The sequence below is a fragment of the Falco rusticolus genome, chromosome 5 (assembly GCF_015220075.1).
Source record: "Falco rusticolus isolate bFalRus1 chromosome 5, bFalRus1.pri, whole genome shotgun sequence".
NCBI classification, from domain to species: Eukaryota; Metazoa; Chordata; class Aves; order Falconiformes; family Falconidae; genus Falco; species Falco rusticolus.
This window is the reverse complement of record NC_051191.1, coordinates 85,098,410-85,123,660: the sequence shown is the minus strand read 5'-3', so window position 1 is coordinate 85,123,660 and position 25,251 is coordinate 85,098,410. Positions and strand designations below refer to the sequence as shown.

The 25,251-nt window shown below is 42.7% G+C and overlaps 1 protein-coding gene across 3 annotated transcripts in view; it reads left to right on the top strand.

Moving 5' to 3' along the window:
* The window catches only part of NME7 (NME/NM23 family member 7), a 94,917-nt gene that overhangs the window by 64,700 nt on the left and 4,966 nt on the right, over positions 1–25,251 (top strand). For 2 of the 3 annotated variants that reach the window (XM_037387594.1, XM_037387592.1), the window contains 2 exons: positions 12,437–12,544; positions 12,859–13,869. In XM_037387594.1, the coding sequence (XP_037243491.1) occupies positions 12,437–12,544; positions 12,859–12,903 (153 nt within the window). In that variant the 3' untranslated portion in view covers positions 12,904–13,869. Of the gene's footprint in view, positions 1–12,436; positions 12,545–12,858; positions 13,870–25,251 lie in introns of those variants that run through there. The other variant, XM_037387593.1, reaches the window with a different exon arrangement.

The following is a 25,251-nucleotide window of genomic DNA, read 5'->3' as shown; positions in this document are numbered from 1 at the left end:
TATTGGTGTATGGTTTGAAATTTACCTCCAAAAGTGTTACAGCTTGTTGTCACAGACAAGCCTGTATCTGTGTGGATGCCAAACACCACACCTGTGGCAACGAGTTGCTTCCCCTAGTTTAAAATGAATGGAGTCTGTACTGGCTGCACCAGAAATAAGGCTGATACATAAATGTCGTATTTGTTCTTCCTGTCAAAGCTGTTTGTAGCTCTGGGAGCAGCTGCAAGTCAAGAATCCAATAAATTTTTAGAGGCATAAATTCAGTGTTCATAGTAAGTTGTCCTGATGTATTTCTTTTGCTTCTGCATGGGTATTGCAGAGGTCTACCAGCCCCTGACACTGCTCCCCACCCCCACCGCCCCGTTTGCTTTAATCACATCTGTGTGTATGTGTGTGTATGCGCTTTGTAGTGGCATGTATGCATGATTTGCTTACAGTCTTGAGGTGACCTGCTTTCAGCTCTGCTTCTTGCATACTGTCTTCTCCAATCCACCCTTTGCAGGTGATGGGAAGTCCTTTGATAGGAAGAGGGACTTCAGCATCACATAAATATGTCTTTGTGCAGATGTTAGAACAAGAATCAGAGCACTAGTAGTGGAGGAGGAGCCTTTTGCTTGCAAGTGGCTTGTCTTAAATGTGGCTGGTCCTTGCTGGAAGGTTGCTGTCATATGATGGCTGTTCAGCGTCCTGTGAGGCTGGAGTTTGTAGGCTCGCTTTGATTCTTGATGGGTGGGTGCATATTTGTTGAAAATTGATGTTGTTAGTGGTGACTGGCAGTCTCCATCAAAAGACTAAATACTGACAGAGCCCTCAAGGCTGAACTTTGCTTTAAATCCAATGTGATTGAGGCATGTTGGCAAGGTTACAGTTTGAAAAAAACTTCTATCTGCCGCTCCTTGTCAGAGGCTCCAGAGCTACCAGACTTGAACACATGAGCAGTGCTACATTTTCTGCCTAAATAAATCCTGGATGCAAGGTCATTGGACTTGGATTCAGTGATGGCAAATTACAGTTATTTGGTAAAGTAGAAAATAAACGATTGTCTGATATCAAGCCCACTACCACCACAGAGGCGTGATATTGGAGGAGTCTGCTGCTTTCATCCTCTGGAAGGAAGGTGCTGGGCACCTCTGGGAGAGGACTGAAACTGGAGTACGTGTGTGTCTTGTTTCCACTTGTTGCAATGCAATGGCTTTTTTTCCTCAGTTATCTACCAAAGCCCCTCTAGCCTACGTAGGTGGGGTTTTTGTTTGTTTGGTTGGTTTTTTTTAGTTTCCTCTGCTACCTGTCACTATGCTATTTTAGTATCCCCTGATGACAAGGCACCTTCTTAACTGCAATTTCTGGACATTTTCAGGAAGTTGTTAACATTTTGTCAAAGGCACTGTATGCCCTCCTGGAAAGTAGCATCAACTTAGAAGCCTCAGGGTTCCCATCTGCACGCTCGTCTTTCCCTTATGTTGGGCTGTCTCTGGCTTTGAAGTGGTTCTTCCTGGATTCCTTGTGCCTGGTTCCAGGCTGGAATAGCTTACCCTATTTTAGCAAGAGGAAAGAAGCTGAACATGAGCCCAGAGACTGAAGGAAAGCAGGGATGTGCCACAAGGCATTAACAGCACTGGTTACTGATCTTTCTTGACTTGCTGTGCTGCCAGAGACCTCCTAGCTTCTCCCCAGAACGGGTAACATGCCAGGATATCCTGGAGCTAGGTTTTTAGGCCTCTCCCTGCAAAGCATCACAGGGTTAGCCATTTTTAGGAGGGTTTAAGCCACACTTAGAATATTTACTTTTTAAGAAAACTCAATTTCTTGGTCAAGGACTTTGTATACTGTTCAGCTCTGCAGACACATGAAGACATTTAGCCTAATCTGAAATCACAGAGACTAATTGTATCTATAGGTAGGTGTGAAAGAAGCCTGAAAGGTTAGTTTAGGGATCATAAAGGCTCCCTTTGCACTCAGACCGAGTGCATCCCAAAGTAGTAGGTAGATGTTATTAAAAAAAGTGGTATTTTAAGCATCTGTGATGAACACAACATTCTTATAAATGCTGTGGTTTACATAAATTTGTCTATTCAGCCTTGAGGAGGTGGGGTTTTTCAGATTGTGCAGGGTTTTGGTTATAACTGTCCATGTGCAGGTCTTGGTTTGCAGAATGAATGTCTCCGTATCCTGTTTGTATTCCATCTTCCTGTTTAGGTTCTCTTCAAGCTTTGGATATATGCCATGTTTTAAAGAATGGTGTTACACATTTCCTATCTTACATAGATGGATCATATTTTATTTAAAAAGTGACCACACAAAGTTTTAAAAATGCTTGCTTGCCTAGTTTCCTTTAGCATTTGCTTAGTTTGTTTTTAAAATAGTGCTAGCTAATGCATTTCAAAATACCATATCTTTATTGTTTCTCTCCTTACATATCTTGGATGGATAAAGGAGAAAATTTTGTTTCTCACTACTGTAGAAAGAGAGGTAGGCTTCTAACATATTAGCTGATCGTATGATACCAGCCTGGTATAGATAAATACACAACGTAATTTTACATGGGTAGGGTGATCAAAGGTGATCTGCAGGGTTCTCTCTAGGGCTTGTTTCTCCCAGCTACACTGAATTAAAATGCAAGTTACTTGCCTGTGGGAGGGTTTTAATACTTTTTTAAAATAAAAGCATTCTTCCCCCTTGTGAAAATGCAGTCCTGGTCCGTAAAACACGGAGCTGGTCATCAGAATTCCTAGGTTGTAGTCTCCTCCTGCAGTCAGTCTACCTTCCTTGGTGATAGCATTTCTTTTTATTTTGTTGGGCTTTTTTTTTTTCCCTGCTTCCTTCTTTGGACTGTTCTGTTATGGTTCTGCTGTAGCTGCTGAGGTTTCTGAGAACAGATTCATTAATAAATTCAGTCCATAAAGGCACAAGGTAAGAGCCTTTTAGAGAACATTATGGTTCTGAGTTAATTTCAGTCTATGTGGTTGTTTTCTTTGCTTTCCTTGTGTTCTGTTTGCTTACAGCAGACAGCAAATTGCTCTTGTGCATCAGACAGCAATGTTATTGAATGTATAAAAGTGAATCCCTGAAAAGAAGCATTCAGCAAAAAGCAAATTCTCTATAGCCTCAGTCCTTCCTTGGAAAAAGGGAGCAGTGTTTCCAGGAGATAGGGGAAGTGCTGAGGTCACTCTGTCTGGGAAAGAAAATGGTACTGTTACTGCAGTAAACAACTATTTTCTCCTTCTCCAGTTTCTCAGCATCTTGGTCACAGTGACCTTGTGTGTTTGCAGAATCTTTGATTTGAATAGATTAAAAGCATTTGCTTACATGCCTGACTTGGGTTTTTTGTTGTTCATAGGTAGCCTTGTCCTTCACTTGAATTCATCCTGACTTCTGGTTGGAACATAGTAGTTTTGTAGAGCTGTTACATGCACTTCAGGTTATGAAGAAATGCAAATGATAGCTCAGTAAATAATATTAAGAAAATAATAAGCCAAAGTAGAACTTCATAGAGCAGACTGCAAGGGCTTTTTCTAGAGTGCTGTAGAAGGTAGTTAGCAAGAGTCAGCACACAAAGGTGCTTGTTGAAAATGTGCAATAGAAGAAATTATAAATGTGTAGAAGGGCAGTAGAGCACTTACTTTTCCATATAACCATGATGATGTGATCTTGAGTATCCTGAAGTTGACTGTAGCTGTCCCAAAAGGTTTCATGTCTTTCAGCTGGCAGCTTATGAATAGTCAATGCTTAGATGTGCATGACTTTTTTTTTTTTTTTTTTTTCTTATCCTAGAGGACTGCTTATTTGGGCTCTGCTTGCTTAATAAATTGGTGGCAGAGCTAATAATAACCAAACAGAAAAGGAGCTGCAGATCACAGTGTATCTTATGTACTTTGATGATAAATTGGTACACAAAAGAGATTGATCTGAGGGGAACTGATTGCTGCTGGAAGGATATCTATCAGTTTCTCAGAGGGGTTTCTTTTATGAGGGATCCATTGGCTTTCTAGGTGGCATAGGTGGTATTCTTGTACTGTACATTGCGACAGGGTGTTTATGGACTGAAATTCCTGAGGTGCTTTGCATGACATTGTGGTAATGCAAGAAATAGATGCTATGGCCAGAGCATATCTGCAGTTATTTTCTGCTTGAGCTACATTATTGAAGGCTTTAAAGTAGGTGAAAACAAATTCCATGGCCTTAAACCGTCCCTTCTGTAGCCAAAAGGAAGTAAGTAGTCTGGTTCTGCATTTCTGAGGATGATAGGTATTATTATTGTTATTAAAATTCTCCTCTCTGCAATTGCTGGCAGCCATGAGAACAGCTGCAGTAATAGTCTTTATTCTATACTACTGGTCTCATTGTTTGTGAACACTATTAACTAAACAAAGGCATTTAAAAAACTGGATATAAAATTACTTATTCAAATGCTGAGAACCTGCTGAATAATTTGGGGTGCTGCTTGCTGGTCTGTTTGGTTTCAGCTGACATTCTCTGTTCTACTGCAGGGCCACCTGAGCAGAATTTTTAGCAGCTTCTTTTGCTGATAGACTGCATCCAATGTGCTCTTGGGACTTCCCTTGGATAATCTTGCTAAGAAATTTTCCCTTCCTCTGTGTTCCTTGACTTCCCAGATCAAGGGACTAGAACAAGGTCAAGGTGGAAGATGAGTGAACAGCAGTTCTTCATGTTCCCGTGGCAGCCCTCAGGTTCCCATAGGTGACCTGGCATGGCCTGAGTTTTGCAGACTGTGGCTTATCATCAGAGTGCTACACAGGAATTAAAGCAGCATTAAATCAGAGAGAGAGAATAGCTGAGGAACCAGTCTGGGATTCAAAAAATCTGAGCTGAAAGTTAAGACATAGAACTTGTGATCCTTGTGAAATGTATATTTCTTTGGGCCCCTGGGAAATTACTGTGTCCCTGTCTTGGTTTCCCACTCCAAAAAGGGGGTCCATTCTGCCTCCTGTTTTCTGTTCTTTGTGTCTCTTCATGTAAGAACCATCTATTAGTATGTATAAGAACACTGACTAGTACAGCTAGTCATGAACGCAGCAGCGGCTTTTAAAAAACAGTTGTAACACAGATAATGAGCAATTCCTTCCATCAGAACCGGGCTGTTCACAACCGTGTGGGAAGAGATGGCAGCACTGCTGCTTCCAAGGAAAAGCTTGCTGATGGATTGGAGAGGCTTGAGGGCACAGAGTGGAAGGGAAAGCTCTCTCCCATGCTAAGCCCCAAATGGGAAGGATCTCTGGGGTTTGCAGCAGACTTGTGAGTTTTGTCTTTCAGTCCATCTGTGTCTTCTGTTGAAGTGGATGGTCTAAATTTGATCAAGCCAGGGAAGTCTCAGTAGAATTTTGAAGCAGTTTTTTCTGCTTTGCAAAGTGTAAAGCTCAGATATCTGAACTGCTTTTGCAAATGTAAAATTCTATCTCGAAAATATCAGAGGAAAAGATGATTTATAATTATTCTTGTTCTTCCAGGGGAAAACTCAGCCAAGATATCTGCAGACTAAAAATAATGTCTTGCAACTTCATAGTGACTTTCACTGGCGGCTCTCCAGATATTTTGCTAACATGAATTAATGAAATCCCAAAATATCCCTTACAGCCTAGTATTTTTTTATCTTTGTTCTACAGGTCAATTAATTAATGGATGAAATTCTGGATGCCTTGAAGGCACTGGAAAAGCATCAGTAGGATCAGTATTTCACCTTTAAATCTTAAAGTAAAGCAACTAATAATAAAATTTACAGTTACACTGTGCTTTCTGATGTCTTGTGGGGTTAGTTGCTTTTCAGTTGTTAAATCTCGCTTTTTCTAACTTGTCAAGTAACGTAAATATCTCTTATTGCACCCAGATAATACAAGGTAGCTAGATATTTTATCTTTATTCCTATTTTGCGACCAACTTACATTTGGTATGTCAGTTATCCTCAAGGCTTCACCATCCAATCTCGTTTACACTTAACTCAGAAGTGTGGCTGCTTGCTCTTCTCTAAATTCAGCCCATTGGCAATGGCAGATAGGCACACAAATACGCCAGTAAATAAATTTCTAAGCAGGGCAGTTATCATTAGAACTGCTTAAGCATCAACCAGAAGTGCCAAGACCAGTGAAAATGCTATCTCAGGCTGGCAAATGTGCCACGTTTGCTGCCCACAGCAGAGAATCTGCAGAGAGTTGGTGCAGCACCTTTGGGCTGCCAGAGAGGAGGAGTGGTAGGGGACGCGTGGGAGTGAAGCAGAGAGAATCAAAGTGCCTCAGGGGATGGAAGGTGAGAAGGAGACAGTGTAACAACTTCTACTGACTTGTGAGCTTCCGAAAAACTGCCAACACTGGAGTATGGAAGATAATTTTAGGTCCGTTAACAAAACTTCCAAAAGATACAGGGCTTCAGACTAGTAGTTCAGAGGTAGGCTGACTTTAAAATAAACAGAAAAGCAGATGAATTATATATATATATATATATATATATTTTTTTTTTTACTCAGACCAGAGTAGATTTTTGTAGCAAAATAAACTCTGGTTTGATTACTTGCTGCTACTGTTGTAGAACTATTTGATTTTTGGAAGGAGGTGAGCATCAGATGCACTTTTTACAGCCTTGTAATTGAAAATCTGGCTGCTGTTGCCTGGAACAGGTAATCTGATTTGCTGAACAAACCTTCACAGCCACACCGTTTCAAGTACATAACTACATGCATACAGATTTGGGTCAGTTAAAGACGTGAGAAACTTGTCGGAGTGGCCAGTAAGTGATTGGAGGCATAAGTATTTTGCTATTAGTCAGGAGAAGACAACCTGGACAATTAGGTCAAAATGCACAGTGCTCAGGGAACAGATTAGGCTAAATATTATAAAGACTTTCAATGCAACCTTTCCAGAGTCTTGAGAACCTGTGTATCAGTTTGTTTTGTGATAAAGATTAAAAGATCAGGGGTGGGGTGTGTGTGTGTGTGTGTGCATTTGGAGGAGGTTGTTTCAGTTTGATTATTTTTTTGTGATATGTGGAAAGTACCAAAGACCTTCTGATAACACTGACTCCCTTGGAAGTGCGTGTAAGGCCATTGATACTGACTCCATATTTGTACATGACGTTGCTGCAGCTCTTGCGGCATGTGAAGAAAGAAAAAATGTGTCACTCTGTCAACAAGAGACTTCTGTTCTGGATTAGTTTGTAAAATGTAAGGTGAAGGAAACGTATTGCATTTTCTTTAACATTGACCTGGTTTTGTATTTAGAAACTTTCTGAAGTACCTTTCAGCAGGCGGGCCCCAAGTTTCAGGGCAAAATGTGCTTTTCCTCAGTTGAAGACTTTACAGTGGCAACAGCACCATCTTATGTAGATTCTTCTCTCTGTAATATAGACAGAAGGCTTAGTGCTGCATTTAGGGATGATTAAATGGACCCCGAATTGGTGCAGGAGTAGAAAATTGTTGTGTTCTGCAGCAGCAGATGTTGAGTGCAGGGTGGCTCATCACCTGAAACTGGGGAACATAAAACAGGTTAGAGCTGAGGTAACTAGTGGGGAAGCACACACATCAAAATCAGTTGGCTAGAGCCTGGAAGGAGTGTGGGCTGCAAAGAAAACATGCAAGGTAAGTTGAAGCAAGCTAGCCCTTGTGGTATCATGCACAAGATCATCTGTGACCACAGATTTCATTTTGATAGTTAAGCCTTTGGATGGGAACTTTTGTGACGGACATATCAGACTGATCAACTGAGGTTGTTCCCACAGTGACAATAATGTTAAGGTGTTTCTTAGCCTGAATAAGTGTTACAGGAGATGCTTGTCTAGTATTGTGTTCTGCATGACAGAGACTGCTGCTTTTATCAGTTTACCTCTTGCTGACGGCTTGTGTAAAAATGAGCATTTTGTACAGCTTCCTGCTGCAGCCAGCAGTAGGTGATGTAACTGGTGCTAAAAACCTCTGAAAATAAGAGCCAACTGAAGAGCTGTGGTAATCCTTGCATAGCTGTTGTACTGCAAAAGTCTTCGTTTTTTCCCTTGAAATGGCTTATCACCCTCCAGTCACTGCAGAGGAAGTTCAGGTGCCTCTCTTGGATGAAGCAGCTTTCTGACGGCTAAAGTTCAGCCAGACAAACACCACAGTGAGTGGTGGAATTTACATTATTTTGTTTGTTCACAGTTGTTGTGTGTTCTCTTCTCTTGACAAGGGCACAGCTGGTTCTTAAAAGGAGAAATATACTTGCTTGTTTGCCTGGGGCTGGCTACTGCCTTGTGGATCAGTTGGCACCTTCAAGGGGAGAGAGGGACCATCTCTTTCATGGCAGCAGTGGAACACAGAGAACTGCAGAAGAAAAAAGCTTTGTGAGTGCAGGATGGGGAAAGCAGAGTTGAGGAGTCCAAGTCAACATAAAACCTTCAGAATGACTGGTGAATGAGGAATGCCAAGAAGAGCAAGGAGCAGAGGTGCAGTCAGGGCTTGGATAGAGAAGGAAAACAAGGTGTTTTACTGGGGGCTTAGAGGCGACTGTGCAGTTTGTTGCAGTCTTAAGAAGTCCTCTGCTGCTGGCCTGAAAGCAAACCTAAAAGAATGAAGCTGCCCTGGGAACACACTGTGGGTAGGAGAGGGCTTGATCACAAACTCTCTTAATTTTTATTCTGCTTCACTCAAGAGGACCAGTAATGAATTTTCAAGGTTTCCTTGTTCTAGTTCTAGCCCAAGTTCCTTTGTGTGGTTTTGGTCCATTCAGAGTTTGTGCTGTTTCCCACTGAGGAGGGAGGGAATGGTGTCTGCATGGAGTCAGGGGTCGCCTCTTCGGCTTTTCCTTGAATACTGTTTAAACAGCTACAAAGCATGCAGAAATATTTAAAGGCAGTCGCATTTGGGCCTTTCTAGATACCCAATTAAGTATTATGGGCAGATGCTTTAAAAAAAATGGCCAAATTTTCTTGAAATCTGTGGTTTTGGCTAGAATATATGTTACTGTTCTATATGACTTCGCGTCCAGCCCATGAGAAAACAGCCATTTGAAGGAAAAGCAGTTAATGAGCTTTGCTCATGTTTATGATTTTTCAGTCTGATTTTGACATATTACTGGAATTGGTGATATTTTTGTTTCCTTTAACTTGTGTAGAACTAGAAAGACTTTAGAATGTGCTAAGTTCTTCATACAAGTACTGCACTGGGGCACAGTTATATGATAGAAACATGAAATATATGCGTCTCTATCTTGTGTAGGATAAGGATCTTCAAAGGGCTGGCTGGTAGATCAAAGCCTCTACAATGCAATCAAATAGCCTGCTGAATAAGACCACAGAGGATGAAGCCTTTGGTGCAGCCACCCTGGTTTGTTTTGCTGCAGACAGGGTACTCTGCACGCAAGGTGTGAGTTTGTGGCATCCTCATTCTCACACACACATGAAGTCACAGGGCACGCATGTTACTGTCTTCTCATGCACATGGTAGAGCTGTAGCTGCTCTTAACTCCTCCATCATCCCACTCTCAACTCCTTTGAAAACTTAGGAAAAAGAGGTTTCAGAGGGATGGAGGAGTATGGGGGGAACCAACCCAAACTCACTGTTTTCCCTGTTGCTGCAGATGAGGCCTTTATAAATAAAATGCTTGGCAAGCTTGTCATCATGCAGAAGCGTGTAGATTAGTAAGTGCTATGAGGAGTAAGTTCTGTAAGGAGCTCTCTTGCTCCTTCCCTGAAGCTTTCCCAAGATTTCTAGCAATACATACACCAGGACACTTATGTATGAGGGTTCCTCAGTGGTGTAGTTAGAAAGCAATGGAGTAGTAAAACTTCAGAATTTACCATTATTGTCCTTTTTTGGCTACGTAAATATAAGCAGGGACTGCTTTACCTGTCATCCTGTTTGTAAACTGATGGCAAGAAAGGCTTATTAATCGGGCGCTAACAATGTAAAGTGCTGGAGAACCTGTCTTTGTCTGTTTTTGATCTAATGCAATCCCAGGCAGAACAGAACGAGTCCCTTTTTGTGCAAAATGGCTGATGAGTTTCGGGAAGGCCGGAGAATGGATAGCAACCTGCCTTGAAGAATTGAAGGGAGACCATGTACTGCAACAGTAGCAGCTATTGCCAGTGTTAGAGAGAGCGAGTCCGAGAGAGGAAACATGAGGTCTTCTGTTATGAAGCTGTGAAGTGCAAATGAGAGCTTAGGACAATGGTAAAGTCAGGAAGTCATAGCTGCTTTACAGAAAGAAAGGGGGGAGGAGGGAGAAAAAAGAAAAAAAAAAGTGGGTTTGGTGAGGAAGGTGGGTCAAGGTAGAAGTTTCATAAGCAGCAGCAGTTTTGGACCTGTTGGAGGATGGGACAGATTGAGCAAAAGAGTTTGATGAATAGGAAATGGTGTATGAAATACCAAGATTTAGCCTTTTAGATCTGAACTGTTTCTTGCTAAACTGTTTCCAAAGGTTTCATAGCCACAGTAATTCTTTCTAATATGCCTCAAGTTTCCTTGAAATAATTGAAAGCCTAGTGCTATTGCCGGCTTCCTGACAGCTAATTGTTACTGGAATCAATGGTTGTTCCAAGAAAGGCTTGATTAAAGTGTCACATAGCTATAGTTAAATGGCATGTGACCTTTGTTTCTCCAGCAGACTTCCTTATCACAAACTTTTAATGAGGACCATGCAGAGGAGTTGGGGTTTTTTTCTCCTTGGGTTTTTTTGTTTTTTTTTTAAAGTGAAACCCTTGAACTTTCCTCTGAAGCAAAATCAGTTTGATGTTGAGTGTATCTTATTCAAATATCCTTGACATCCATATCCAAAGATCCTGTATAACCTGTGACGTACACACAGCAACAATGGGGAACTGGAATTTCTCATAGCATGTTTTGTGTTAGGCACACTCCAAGTATTAAAGCAGTTTGTCTTCCAGGTAGGTAACAGATCAAGGTTACTAGGTAACAGATCACCATAATTGTTAATTGTTATTACAGGAAAATATCTAGGACTTGCTAGGCTAAGAGAAGACCTTACTCTTGAAGTCCAATTGTCTTTGTTTAGTAATGAGACATGACAAGTGGGTGAAGCTGGAAAGTGGGTACAGGGGTTGTCGGGTAATGCTCTTGTGACGTGCTTTGGGACTAGCTTAATGCACTCACTACCATCCCAGAAGAGAGTGTGCATTATGCGGGTGGTTCTCATCTGTACCTGTACAAAGTTTTCCAGGTCAGCCGAGACCCACTACTGAAGTCACTATGAACCCATTTGACACTGGAAGTTAAGAAATGCTTGGATGATCCAGTCTGGTGACTTGGCTGTGAGGTCAGCAACCTCCAGCTGTGACACTGAAACAAACACCTGGGAGTGGCGCAGCAACACTGCACTGGCCACATCCAAAGTGATTACACCCGAATGGCCTACCAGGGGCCAAGGTAGGCTCTGTTGGCAAGGAAGAACGCTTTTTTATGTTCAGTAGCTGTAGCGTGAGCTTGTCATCAGCCTGTCCCCTCACTGGCAGCAGTCAAGTGCACAGGAGGCACTCAAACAAAAATGTCCAAAGGGTTTTAAGGAGGGAAAACTGAGTTAATGCCATCACCCCTGAATTTTAAAGGGAGACACACTGTGCATGAGGTAGGCTTGGAGAAGAGCTCCAGGGCATTGGGAAAAGAGGCCAAAAGGTGTAGCCCATTTGCATAGGAAAGGAGTTAAAAGACAGCACTGCAAGGTGATAGCGCAGAGAAGTACAGCAGGGCTGAATTATGCCTTGAAAGAAGAGCATGGTGGACGGGAGAGCCAGTGAGGGCGGTCTCTGCAGTATAAGACAGGAGATATACCATAGTAAAGAGGTAAGGGAGGAATGTTATTTCAGAACCTGAGTGGTATCTGCTGTAGTAAGAGAAACACTGTGAGGTCAAGGAGGCATTTGGCATTGTCGATGAAGAAGGGTATTGAAATATCAGCTTCAGAGAAAGATGCAGAGAGAGTCTGGATCGATCCTCAGAGGAAGCCAGATGTTGGCACTAGCTGTGGTTTCAGAGAAGCACCACTGAGAAGACCAAGAGGCTGTTTCGTGAGGGGGTTCACAAACGGCAGGTTCTGAGGCAGATAGTTCAGTGTTAAGAGAGCCAGTCTGCAAGGTGATGCGCTTGTGTCTGCTCACTAAGGACAGCAGAATCTGTGCTTGAGAGCTGCAAGGGTGTTAACATGATCTAATTGCGTTGGTACAAATGCTAGGAAGGCGTGTGTGTAATATGAAGGATCCTGTATTTCACCCAAGGTGGCTTGATTGGCCCAATTTCAAGCAGTTAGTTTTCACGGTCTCAGTCATGGTTTTTCAGCAGTTGTGTATGCGTGTAGTGCAAGCTGGAATTTCCCTCTTTGTTTTCTTTTGTAGTGTACTACACATATTTTAATAGCACAGTAGTGTTTTACTTTATAAGATTCTATTGCATCCACCATATAAAGGAACAGTGTGGTTCACAAAGGTCTTCTGGTTTTCTTGTGTTCAATAGGAAATAGCTCGTCATCTCCGACCTGGAACTCTGCGTGCTGTCTTTGGGAAGAACAAGATTCAGAATGCTGTCCACTGCACAGACCTACCTGAAGACGGACTTTTGGAGGTAAGACCTGCTAGACAAACATGTGATTTTATATCATAGGATGTTTTACAGTGAAAAGCTATACTTGACACTGCTTTAAGCTGTTGAAGTGTTTTATATGTGGAGCAGCTGTGTTGGAGACACAAAACAAAAGCAAAGAGTTTATTAAGGGCATTTAACTCTGTTAATTCTGATACTGTAAAAAATTCATCCACACAGTTTTCTTGAGTGAATATAGTACTGTGAAGTATTTAGTGAAATGGAAGTCAAGAGTCTTCCCTTTGGCTGAATATGTCCTTGTGACTGGGTATCAGGATCTAACAGTGCTTCTGCAGGGACACCTTCTTAGCCCTTTCCTGAATGACCACCGTGATTCCTGATCTGGATTGTCTCTACAGTGAGCTTGTGTGGGGCTTGGAATACTACAGGCACTAGGGATTTAAATTCTCCAGATAGGTTCCGGGTTTATTTCTAGACAGTCATAATTATGCACATCAGTTGGTATTTCCTGTGTTTTATATTAACTTACTAATTATTATCTGATTTTGGCTTTGTATGCTTTCATTAAAGTCCAATAAAATGGGAAAATGTTAAATTAAGGGAGTTTATGAAGACAGAAGTACTTACTATGGAAGCCAGAACAAGCTCACTCGCTTGATTCCGTGCCTCAAAACAAGGGGTTTGAAGCAGTGTGTGTAAAGGTATCTTGGATGGATCTCTGCATCAATGCATATGTTTTTCCAGCACACGCATGGCTTCTGTTTTACTGTCTACGTGTATTTGTGAGTGTTTTGCTGTTAGACTGTTGCAGAATGATGGAGCAGCAATTTTGGATAATTTTACACTGCAAAAATGGTGTTTTCATTGAGGGGAGAAGAGCAGCTAGCTAACTGTGTCGCTAGCTAACTGTGTCACCAGCTCCCTTCGTGAAATAAAATCAGATCTGTGGGTTAATGCTTTTTGCCAGAAAATTGCGTCTAATTTAAGAAATGAACTAGAGAAATTCAGCACTGAGAATGGCAGTATTAACAAAGTTGCAGCTTTTTAGACCATTTCCAAGCCGTCATTGAAAGTTCACAACTTCTAGTTTCTGTCCAAAGTGACTAGATTTAAACAAGCTAACAGGTATTTGCCACTACATGCCTAAAATCCTTCAGTCTCCTGGTTTCAGCTGGGGTAGAGGTAATTTTCTTCCTAGTAGCTGGTACAATGCTGTGTTTTGGGTTTAGTATGAGAATAATGTTGGTAACACACTGATGTCTTTAGCTGTTGCTAGGGAATGTTTACACTCAGTCAAGGACTTTTCAGTTTCTCAGGCCCTGCCAGCGAGAAGGCTGGAGGGGCACGGGGAATTGGGAGGGGACACAGCCAGGACAGCTGACCCAAACTGGCCAAAGGGATATTCCACAGCATAGAGCATCACACTCAGTATATAAACTGGGGGGAGCTGGCTGGGTCGGGGCCTGGAAGATCGCTGTTCAGGGACGAAGTGGACATTGGTCAGCAGGTGGTGAGCAGCTGTATTGTGCATCACTTGGGGTTTAGGGTTTTTTGAGTTTTATTTCTCTTTCTCTTTTTGTTATCTCCCTTTTTATTATTATTACTAGTAGCAGATTTTGCTTTATTTCAATTATTAAACTGTTCTTATCTCAGCCCATGGGTTTTACATTTTTCCGATTCTCCTCCTCCTCCCACCAGGGCAGGGGGAGTGAGCAAGCAGCTGCGTGGTGCTTAGTTGCCAGCTGGGGTTGAGCCATGGCACGCAGTCGTGGCTTTTCAATGGCAGCAGACAAAAAGGCATAACCTGCAAGGGAAAAATGAGTGTCCCACCAACCCTCACAGACCATTTTAGTACTTAAGCAGAATTCTGTCTCTCTCTTGTGTCCACAGTCTGTCTCCTTTATACTAGTGCAAAGCAGGTATAACTCCATATTGCTGGTTGTTTAAATTGAGCTACTATAAGCGAGGTAGATAGGACAAAGTAGTTTAATTGCTTCTCCAAAACAACAGTTGAGGCTGGAGTTCTTTCTCAAGGTCTCTACTACATGTGTTTGTCCTTTGAATCCCACAGCTGAATCATAAGCTAAGTTCTTGATCTAGTATTACTGAGCACACACTTTGCAGTTCCCATTGCAGGCTGGTCATCTTAATGCAAATTTTAACAGTCATTTATTGATTGTATTTTTTTAGGAGAGGGGTCTAAAATCATATTTACTGTAGACATAATTGTACACAGAACATGGCTTTTCATCTGTGTGTAGCTTCTTCTGTAACAATCCAGGTTAAGCCAGCAGTTGTAAAGGACATCAGTCAATGTTCTTTAATGAGCAAATAAAGCCGTGAATGTTTCATTCTGATTGTTTGGCAAATAAACATTATTATGTAAACTGTAGAAACCTTTTTACTGCTAACACTTTAATTCTTGGACTATCTTTACATCTGTGTTCTGCAAGAAATGTAGTTTCCTGAAAACTTAGGTAAGCAAAATAAAAAATAACCTCTGGATTTGCTTAAGTGCAAGGGCTTGTTGCATCTAATGGAAGAGAAATGATACCGTATACACAGAGATCATCCTTGGGAAGGACTTTTTCCTCAGTGAGGTTTTCTCAGAGAGGGGCTCAAATCCACAGAGGTCACATTTGCTGGCAAGCAGAAACCAGACCCTTCTGCCCCTCAGCCCTAGTAACTCTACAGTGCAACACGTGCTGGGCTAGAGCAGGATGGGTGTGTGGCATGCAAGGCAGCCGTAGAAAAGAACGGAGCCAGACTAACATTTTTAAGAAGTATGCTGTTCAATAAATGGTAGTGAATGTTTTCAGTCTTCAGTGGGTAACTGAATATTTTTATGTAATGAGTTTAACAGAGCAATTGTACTCAGCCTCGGGCAGGTGAATTCAGAGATAGGTAAGGCACTTGTCATTGAGGAGAGTGATTTTGGCTATGTTGTATCAGTGGAACTTGTTTCTTTCGATATGGAGCTAGCGTATGTTCGTTACGTCCGTGTTCTGGTAGGAGATGCTGCTGGTGCTATAAAAGTTACACAGTATTGTAGGACAACTGATTAGTAGAGGAGGAGTATGGAGTAAATTTCAGAGACAAATCTGACCTACTAGATTTATACTACAAAGGTTGATGGACCCTTTTTAAAACCCCCAAGAAAATTAATTTATCCCGAGCAGTCTCTTTCCTTTCTTCAGGTGGCATTGGTTTTTGTACAGTGTTAGCACTCTGCTGCACTTACTACCCAGTATAGCTCCAAACCCCAGCCTATATGCAAATTCTTTCACTACTGTTTTACCGATGAAGGGTAAGTTTGGCAATCTGAATTCAGGATTCAGAGCTAGGAACTCCAGAGTTTCATCTGTAATTCTGGTGCTGATTTTATCTGAGCTTGGCTAAGCCATTTTTCAAATTTTGGCATGAAAATGTTTGGCTCTGAAATTCTATATGAAGATGTTCTGATTTATATTTCTCTTCTCCAAAAGAAAATGCTAAATGCAACAAATATTAGAAAGCAAATTGCAGAATCGTTATTACAAATAATGACACAAAATTTCTAACACTTTTTTTTCCCCCCAATTCTTACTACATATATGTCGGTGGGGATTTTGGAGGGATGGATTGGTTGGTTGGTTTTGGTGTTTTGAAGGGGTATGTGTGTTTGGTTGGTTGGTTTTGGTTTTAGGTTGTTTTTTGTTGTTGGTGGTGGTGGTTTGGTTTTTGTGTTTTGGTGTTTTGTTTTTTTTTTTTTTTTCCAGGAAAGGAAATAGCTTATTTACTCTTCTGAAACCCAGTAAGCTTTCTTGGAGAAAGGATGCTGTCATTTAAGCTTTCCAAAACTCTTGGTGAACCAGAGAGGTGATCCTCAGGGAACCGTTACAGCCCAAAAGCAGGCAGAGCCAGTCTGATACACCGTGAATAAAGATGTTTACTGCCTTTGTTTCAGAGCTACTGTACAACCTTGACCATGTTTGATGGCTGAATCATCCTTTTCCAGAGGTTCCCATTTCCAGTGCAGCCTCTCCCTAGAGGTCTAAGGGATGCAGAGTAGAAGTCCTAGTATCTCTGCTCTTGCACTGAGCCCAGTGGGTTTGTACAAAGAATGCCTTAGCTGTGTCTGTTGGCTGGCATCTGGAGTACTTATGCTGTTAATGCTACAGCAGCTTATTAGAGGTCCCTGCCACAATCCTGATGCTGTTGTGGCCGCACGTTCTGTGTGCACATCTGCAGGCTCAGCAGTGCCCGAAGGAGCTTGAAGGCAAGATGGTCAAAGGGGCTGCTGCTGTTGTCACTTTTTGGATAGGAAGCTGAATAGGCTGGTCTGTGTGTTAATTGGGCTTGTGACTTTTGAACTTCCAGAACCAAATGGAGAGGGAAAGGGGAGGTACCTGGTTGATCTGCTATCCTATCACAGGCCTTAAATGCACAATATTTATGGGAGCACAATACAGATGTGTTCCTGTGTAGAAAGGAACACCTGTACTTTTCTGAGGACTTAGGTATCCTTAGTGCCAGATACTGCTTATGTTGAGATTTCTTCACCCTTCTCTGTGTTTTTCATCACTCGCAGCTTAAGATTTAATTGAAATTGGAAAAGTGTTTGCAATGGCAGCTGCTGTCTTGTTTTTCCACAAATGGAGGCTTCTTAGAAGAGATGAGATAGGTAATTGAGGGCTAGATCAAGTGCTTGCTGAAGTTAATAGCCAAACTCTAGGTGACTTTGGTGGTTCGTACTTACTTGACAGCCACTAGGAAGGACAAAGTAGTGACCTCCTGAAAATCATGACCAAGGAGTACTTGGGGGAAAAAGAGAGAGAACAACATTTTCTCAGGAACAGCAAGGACTAATTAACTAAGTAAGGGTAAGCTTGTGCACCTAGTTTTAGAACACTGTATTTAATTAATACAGTACAGCCGTTTTTCAGTGGTTTTTTTAGACCTCTTTTCCATGGTCCTGGGAAAAGGAAAGTTCACTTTTAATCTTAAAAATGCCTCAAACAAACAAACAAACAAACAAACTAGCTGCAAAAGCAAATACTAGCACTTGCTCCCACCAGTTTGACCCTTAACTCCTGTCTTTGTTCTACAAACTACTTCATGTTTTAGGCAGTGACTAAAGCGTACCAGAATTAATGATTAACTCACTTTGGCTCAAGAGAGGAGGGGAGGTGCAACTGAGCCTAAAACGCAACTGGTCACAATGGAGAAACCAGTGTATTTTCAGTTGTAAAGCTGTAACTGCTGCTTTTGTTCCTAGTTTAGTGGTACAAGAGGAGGGTAAATATTGTCCTGAAGCCTCTTGGATGAGCTCTTTTACTTACTGGGTCAGGCAGTTATTTATTCACTTTGTAGACTTGCGTGTCCTTGTATCAGTACAAAATGTATTTTCACAAGTGACAATGGATAGACATCAAGAGTTCAGAACAGTCTGCTTTCTCAGCCTTGTCATCAGTTTCCGATTTTAATGGAATGGGGAGAGGAAAGAAAGGAGGAAGTAGAGAAGGGAGTCTGATAGTGATGGAGTATTTATGAGATGATTGGGTTTAATGAGTGACGGCTAAACCAGCAATTTCGAAGTTTTTCTGATCAGCTGCTGTTGTGTATGATATTCATTCAGAGCAGGGGTTTGCATTTGTTTCCCACATCCAAAGCAGATACTGCTCTACCTCTCGACAGTTTTTTTCTGTTTCATATAAAGTAGGTACTATTTGGAGAAAGCAAACAATTACAGTACTCACCTGCATTCACATTCCTTCTGAGTCGGGTAGAGCAAGGACTAGAAAGTACATGTGTTACATGCCAAGTAAGTGCTGTATTTAACAGACTAGAGACAGTTCTGCATTTTTGTCTTTCATGTACATGTGGTGAAAGATGATTCTGTTTCTCAATTCACTGTCTTTGACCTGAGGAACATTTCTGATAAGTATCTTCTTGAAATAGAATCTTGCAAACCATTGGATCTGATGAATCATCACTCTAGACATGTTTCCTTGTAATTAGTCATTCCTGGACTAGTTTTAATTGAAGTACTTGATACAAGGTGTTGTGGCTACCAAACTCATGGTTTACGTGCCTCCTTAAAGAAGTGAAGGCAAATAAAAGTCAGCGAAGGCCTTGTTCACATCACTGGAAGTACAGTGAGTAAAACTTTCCACAGGAGGTGGTGCTGTACGCACACCTTAGTTCCGTGGTTCTCAAGTGGCTGAGTACCTTTCAGATTATGCAGGAATCTGCATAATCTGCAACCATTAAAGAAATGGTAGCCCAGACCTGTGGTTATAACAAAACCAGTATTTCTGGGTTTTGGAACACTTTGCCTGTAAATTGTTGCTCATACTGTGCAGTTCAAGGTTGGGTGGGTTTTTTTGGTGAGCAGTTCTGAAAGGGCATTTGTACTGCAGCAAAACACTCTGGGGATGATATAGACTGCACGCATCTGGGGTAACCTGAAAGCCTCCCCACTGAGGCGCAGCCGCACCAGCTTTATGTTCCTATGCCATGGTGTTTGGGCAATCAGTCAGTCTCATGGAGTGTCTTTGCATAATTAAAAAATACTTAATAGTCATAAATGTATGTGTGTGCGTGTACTTGCACGTGGAGGGCGAGGATGCTGCCCTCAGTAAGATATGCGTGGAAAAGGATTTACTGTGGGGTGGGTAAAGTTTGAGTCCTGGGTGAAATAACCTTCTCCCTGTTGCTGAGGCAGATGCTGTTGTTAGGTGACTAATTCTTCTTTCCAGTGGACAGTAGCGTGGCAATTGCTGCGGGAGTGTGCTTACACCTGTCTTTGCGTGTCTGGTGGGCTTTGTGTGAAACTGTGCATAGGGGTGGGCTCTTAAGCCAGTTTTCAGGGGAGCAGAGGATGTGCCAACTGCCACCTTAGTCTTGTGTCCCCATGGGCACTTTTTCCACTGACTCCTCGGCATGCAGCGTGCGTGTGTGCCTCCGCATGGCTGCGGGGTGCCGTCAGGCTCTGCCTTGGGCATCGGGGCTGTGGAGGGAGATGTGTCAGTTTTCAGCGTTGCGGGCAGCTTTCCAGCCAGGCAGTAGCGAGGACCTCCTCAAGTATGGTTTGCTGGCCTTCTCCCTTGCCTCAGAGCTATTTGTGGCACACACAGACATGAAAATAACCTATCGAAGGGGGATGATTTTGCTGTTATCAAAGAAGAGTGGGTTTTGTTTGTCTTCTGAGAGAGCTGTCGTGACGGTTATTTTTTTCCTTATCACTTCTTTGCATTTCAGCTGTTCAGGAGTAAGGCTGGGGACTGGCAGACTTGCACCGTACTGCTGGAGGCTGCTCTTCCCCTTGCTCAGCCTTACGCCAGTGAGACTGGCTTACCGCTTCAAAGGCACTTAAGCAAACAAGTAATACCATCTAGCTGTACGGATCAGCTGTGGAGATCTGATGGACAGAGACTCGCACAAGTTCTGGCGCTGGAAGTTCAGCTGGCTGGATCCAGCCTTGGGCAGATGGGAGGTGATGTTGTGCGATAAGCGGTGACAGGATGGGCGAGTTCAGCAGATGTGTTTTGTCTGAGCGAGTGCGGTGGGTGATGAAAACCAGCATCTTTTTCCTCAGACTCGCTATTAACTAAATGCTCTGACGAGTGTAAAGAGCTGTGCTGCTCCTGGGCTTTTGGTGCAGTGTGTTTTCCACCTGCTAGAAGACAGCTGTCCTTGGCCTGGCATTCCAGATAGTGCCAGGAGAAGCACGCCTTATGCCTCCTTTCCCTTTGCCTTTATTTGGGAAGGCTGGGGGGAGGGTGGTGTGTTAGCAGGCTGTTCAGAGCGGACAGGGGAGTGCTTGCCTTGCGGTGGGGGTACACGACAAATGCTTCCCATAACCAGAGTCCTGTTGCAGAAGTGCTCTGCTGGCTGCCAGCTTGCGTTTTTCTGTTCGCTGCTTCCTTGCCTGCCCGCTGCCGTGGTCTCCACACAGGGGTGTGCTGCAAGGTGCTTGCTACCATCCACCCTGGAAACGGTTTCATACCAGTAGTGAGCTGATTCCTGGGTTGAGGTTATAGTGCAGCACTTTAGGATGGAAGGCATCAGGAGGATGCAGCTCTGTTAAACTAATCTTTGTGGTGCATCAAGGTTTAGTCCAAGCAGTTTAATAAAGCATGTCAATGAGTAACTCCCAGAAGCGTCAGTGTGCTTAGTGTGGAATTTGTGTATGTCACACTCGGAACAAAGGTCTCCTGCATTGCTTGTTACCGATTAACTTGTCTGGTATTATGCAAGCTGCCTTTGCCAGCTGAGAACTAACTCTCCCCATTCACAGGGCAGCGCAGCTTGTAAAACATTACACAGCAGAAGTGCATAGCATGGCAATGAACCTTTCACTGAGGGCATTTCAGCTGTACAGCATTTCCCTCAGGAGCCTTTAAAATATTAATAAAGAAGCCATTGTTTCAGCCAGTCATACAGCAATTTTGCAGTGAAGTCTTTTATTAGGGGCCCATACTGAGCTGCATAATCCAGGGTAAGATGCTTTTAATCATCTCCAGTGAAAAGAAATAAAAAATTGGAGGGTTTGGGTGAGGTTGATTTTTGGCAGTGGTTTTTTTGCAAGTTTTCATCAAAGCAGTAGCTATTCTTGTCTTTCAATTGGAAATTTCAGTCTCTCCTGGTACAAAATTATTTCTAGAAAGATCTGTCAGAAAATGGTTGTTATGATTCAAGTGCTTCTCCATTTTAATTTCCTGAGATTTTTTATCCAACAGCTGTGGGAACAGGTTGGAAAGAATCTGGAGTGTAGGAAAACTTCATCTTCTTTGGTGGTGCTTTTGCATATCAGAGGATGTTAGCCAGCACTGGAATTCTGCCTCACGTTTCCTGATGCTGTATATATACTTGTACAGAGAATTAAGTAATCTTTTTGCCTAGGCCTATCTGAAGAGAAATTAAAATTAAAAATAGCAATAGTAGAGGGATGGATTTTGAATACATGTTGGTGATTTCGCTTTTAAAAAAAATAATTTATGTGGTATGAGGTCACTTGCAGCCTAATTTTGAACATAGGTTGTATAATTATTATACTTGTGGGACAGACAAGCAAACCAAACTAGAAATGTGTTTAAACAGAGTTGTGAAATAGTTCAGCTCTTGTGCCTCCACTTCTGGGTAAGATCCGAGGTCCAATTGCCCCTTGTTCTGCCAAGTCTGGGGTTTCTAAGTGCCAGAAAGAAGTTAATGAGTGTGAACCAAGCAGCTCCCAAAGCTCTTGAAGTTTCACCTGATCCTGAAGGTAACCTACGCGATAAACAGGGCTTGGCTTTTGGCACGTGTTCATGTTGCGCTGAGCAAGGTAATTTTGTGGATGGGAGGTCAAGGCAGAGGGAAGGCATGACGCTTCTTGATAACTCATCTGAGGCCCAGTTTGTGTCTTTGAGGCTGCTGCTTCCTTTCTTCCCCTCGGCACGTTCTCATTTTGAACCAAAAAGCCCAGGTCCTCTTCCCATTACTCCTCTTCCGCCAGCTGAAGCATAGCAACAGTTTAGCTGTAACTCATCTGCGTGACGGGCAGACTACAGCAAAGGAGAGAAAAAAGCCCAGAGGCATAGCTTGTACAGCAAGAGCAGTACGGGGGCACTGTAGTTAGAGTGTCATGTAAAAGCTCAGAATCTCCTTTCATTTCTTGAGCAAGTGGTCCCGCACCTTTCTTTGGAGTAGGAGAAGCACTGCTGCCCTGTAGCACACACTGCTGTGGGATGCAAACATATTTTTACATGGATTGCTATTATTGACCTCAGCCAGTTGCACTTCCCACCTCTCTCTCAGAGGTCAAATAGGCAAATGATTAGCTATAGCGGTACTTTCTGTGTAGGGTTTACCCCTTCCCTTGTTGGTGCAACTTCCTTGACTGAGTACTGTAAACTAGCAGTAATTAAGAGGAGAACTTAGGTCAGCTATCTGCATACATGTGTTGAAATGTATGTGGAACGTGGGAAGAAAAAAACAAAGCCAAATGTGTTAATATGGGTAAAAGACTGTGAACAAGATTTCCTGTCTCTCATAGATGCTAACACCATGAGGTATCTTGAGTTCGGGGTTTATCAAGCTCTAGAAACCACTTCTTCTTTCGTAAGTAATAACAACTAATTATTTAAAGTGTAGTGTCATACCAGTATTGGTTTTGTGTTGTGATAATTCTGAGGGCTTAGACACTGGCTGTGAGGATCTTGTGCTAGAAGCTGTGCAAACACAGAACAAAATGCGGTGGTCACCTGAAAGGGCGGTGGCAGTAGTGTAGGGCTCTGTGATGCCACCGAGCATCTTCTGGTTTCAGTCAGAGCTGAATTCTCCCTCCTCAGCCCTAAGTGCATTGGTGTATAGGCAGGAATGATCTAACCTCAAGCATATCTGAGATTTACCGAGATAGGTAGGCAAGTCTCTGAGCAAGAGGCACTTCTCCTAAGTGGTCACAGGTGCTTAGTGGCCAGGTTTCCTTCCACGTTGGTGTCAGTGGTAGTTCCTGCTGTTCTGCTGGGGAGAGGCAGTGTGCCGAGACTGCCCAGCCACAACCCAGGAACTGTGTGCTTTCTCTGGCAGCGGCCTCACTCAGTCCAGCTACTGAATAGGAACTTGGACACTCGGGTGTCAAGAGTCTAGTTCTCTCATGACAGTACATGGTTAGCACCCAGCAGGAATGTTGAAATTGCAGAGGGCTGCTGAGACTGGAAACGAGCTACTGGCCTCTTAATGCTGACCCTTTCCACAGGGGAATGGATCTTTCTAGATTCAGCGATGGTGCTCAGAAGGTACTTCGAGCACTACACTGGGGAATTTATGCCACTAATTTGGTGGGATGTTTTCTGTGAGCACAGGGAGCCACAGTCTACACAGGGGCTTGTGACGGTGCATGCAAGGCCAGTACTTGTGAACCGGGTGGTGCTTTTGTTTGGTTGGGTTTTTTTCAGGGTATTTTGTTACTGTTTTACCTGTCATAGCTCATTGTGTCCCCGGGCCAGAAACTACCCTGCAGAACATCTTGGTTGCTCAGGAAGATCTTTAAATACTGGCTGCCTTCTACTGTATTTATTTGCTTGTTGCTTCCATCCTCACTTGAATCCGTGATGTGGGTGGAAACACGTCCTCGTTCTCTCTCTGCAACCACTTCCTCCTCTATTGGCCGTAACCTGGGAGCTCGTGAGGACTATGGCCGTCAGTGCTGTCTGAGAGAACAGCTAGGGCTGGAGAAGCTTAGCTCAGCATTGGCGAGGAGCACCCACAATGCCTGTGGCTCGTGTGAACACATCCAAACCAGGCTTTCCTTATACTTCAGGTGCTAGCAGCAGGGTTCTCTTTTCAGTGTTTTTATGCAGTGTTCAGGACTTGTTTGCAGCTTGCATCAACAATTGTGGTGGTGTGCCTAGCATCTTGTCCGTACCTGAGCTGGTGGGTTCAAGGGCATCATGCAAGAGGCCCACAGGAGTCCCAATTTCGAGGCGGGCAAGTGTTCCTCAAGATGTTTGTTCTTCAAGTGTGAAGTGCAGAGGCAGCGATCCTGGTGACTCAGTGAGTTGCTTAGGATCCTTGGGAAAGCAGTACTCACCGTCATGTTGTAGTTTTTCATGTGTGATGGGAGCCAGGACCTTTCACTTTATTTCATTCCAGTGGCTCTACCAGGCCAATGATCTCTTCTGATGGTGACCAAAGATGTTGCTAAAGGAGGAGTGGGAGAGTCCTGGGCTAATGCTCAGCCCCAGCTACTGAGCAGTTGGTTTATACCATGGAATGGGGAGATGCAGTGAACTTGTACCTTCTTATTAAATCTGCAAGTATCTACCTCAGAAATCAGTGATCTGAGTCAGCACAGTAGTTATGTATGATGTAAAAAACAACACTTCGTTATTTTAAACAAGTTTTGCATTCACTTATTTTTCTTGTAGTATTAGAGAGTAAATAGCATAAAACTTGCTTGCTTGGTGTTTTGATTGTGATGTAAGGAATTATTGTCTTGCCCTCTTATTTACATCCTGTTTGGAATTGAGATTTATCTAATAATCTGTTTTATGGTACAATTTCTAAATAGCTTCCCTTGCCCATCTCTTTCACTCTGTTTTCAGAGTTGATCATAACCATATGCAATGTTTGAGGTGACTGTTAACAGCACATAGCATTAAAGCAGAATGTACTCTATGTTATCCTGTAGTGTTTCTTTAATAAAACCTTCCATTGCAGAGTTTCATTTTTTTTGGTGCATAGAGCTTTTTGTCCCAGTTTACTTAAGAAATTAACTTGGACAGTTGAAGTGCATGTGTACAAATTCTTCTGCCTTGGGCAGCCTGACCGGCTTTATTTCTTACAGTGCGTGATGCTTGAGAGAGAGGCAGGAGTGACTAACTTTCCCTTTTTTTTTTTTTTTTTAACAAACTTCTTTGAGTTTGTGTGGGAAAATAATTCTTTATTTTCAGAACAAATAATATAGTGACTAAGTAGACCCTGTTTGACAACCATTTTTATTTCTGGACTGCTTGTGGCTGGAAGGATAGTATGAATCCATGGGTTTTCAGTGTGTTAATCTAACGATTTAGTCTGTGAGTCAGCAGAGTGAACTGTAGCTGAAATGCATTTTAGGTGTTAGCAAGTGCACGTGCTAACAGAGTTGGCAGGTTCATGCTGATGTACGAACAAGATTCATGGGCAAAGAGAGATTTTTTGGTTCCTACTAGTGACCTCAAACTGAGATAACCTGTAACAAATTGTAAGACCTGAGTGTTTGGGGA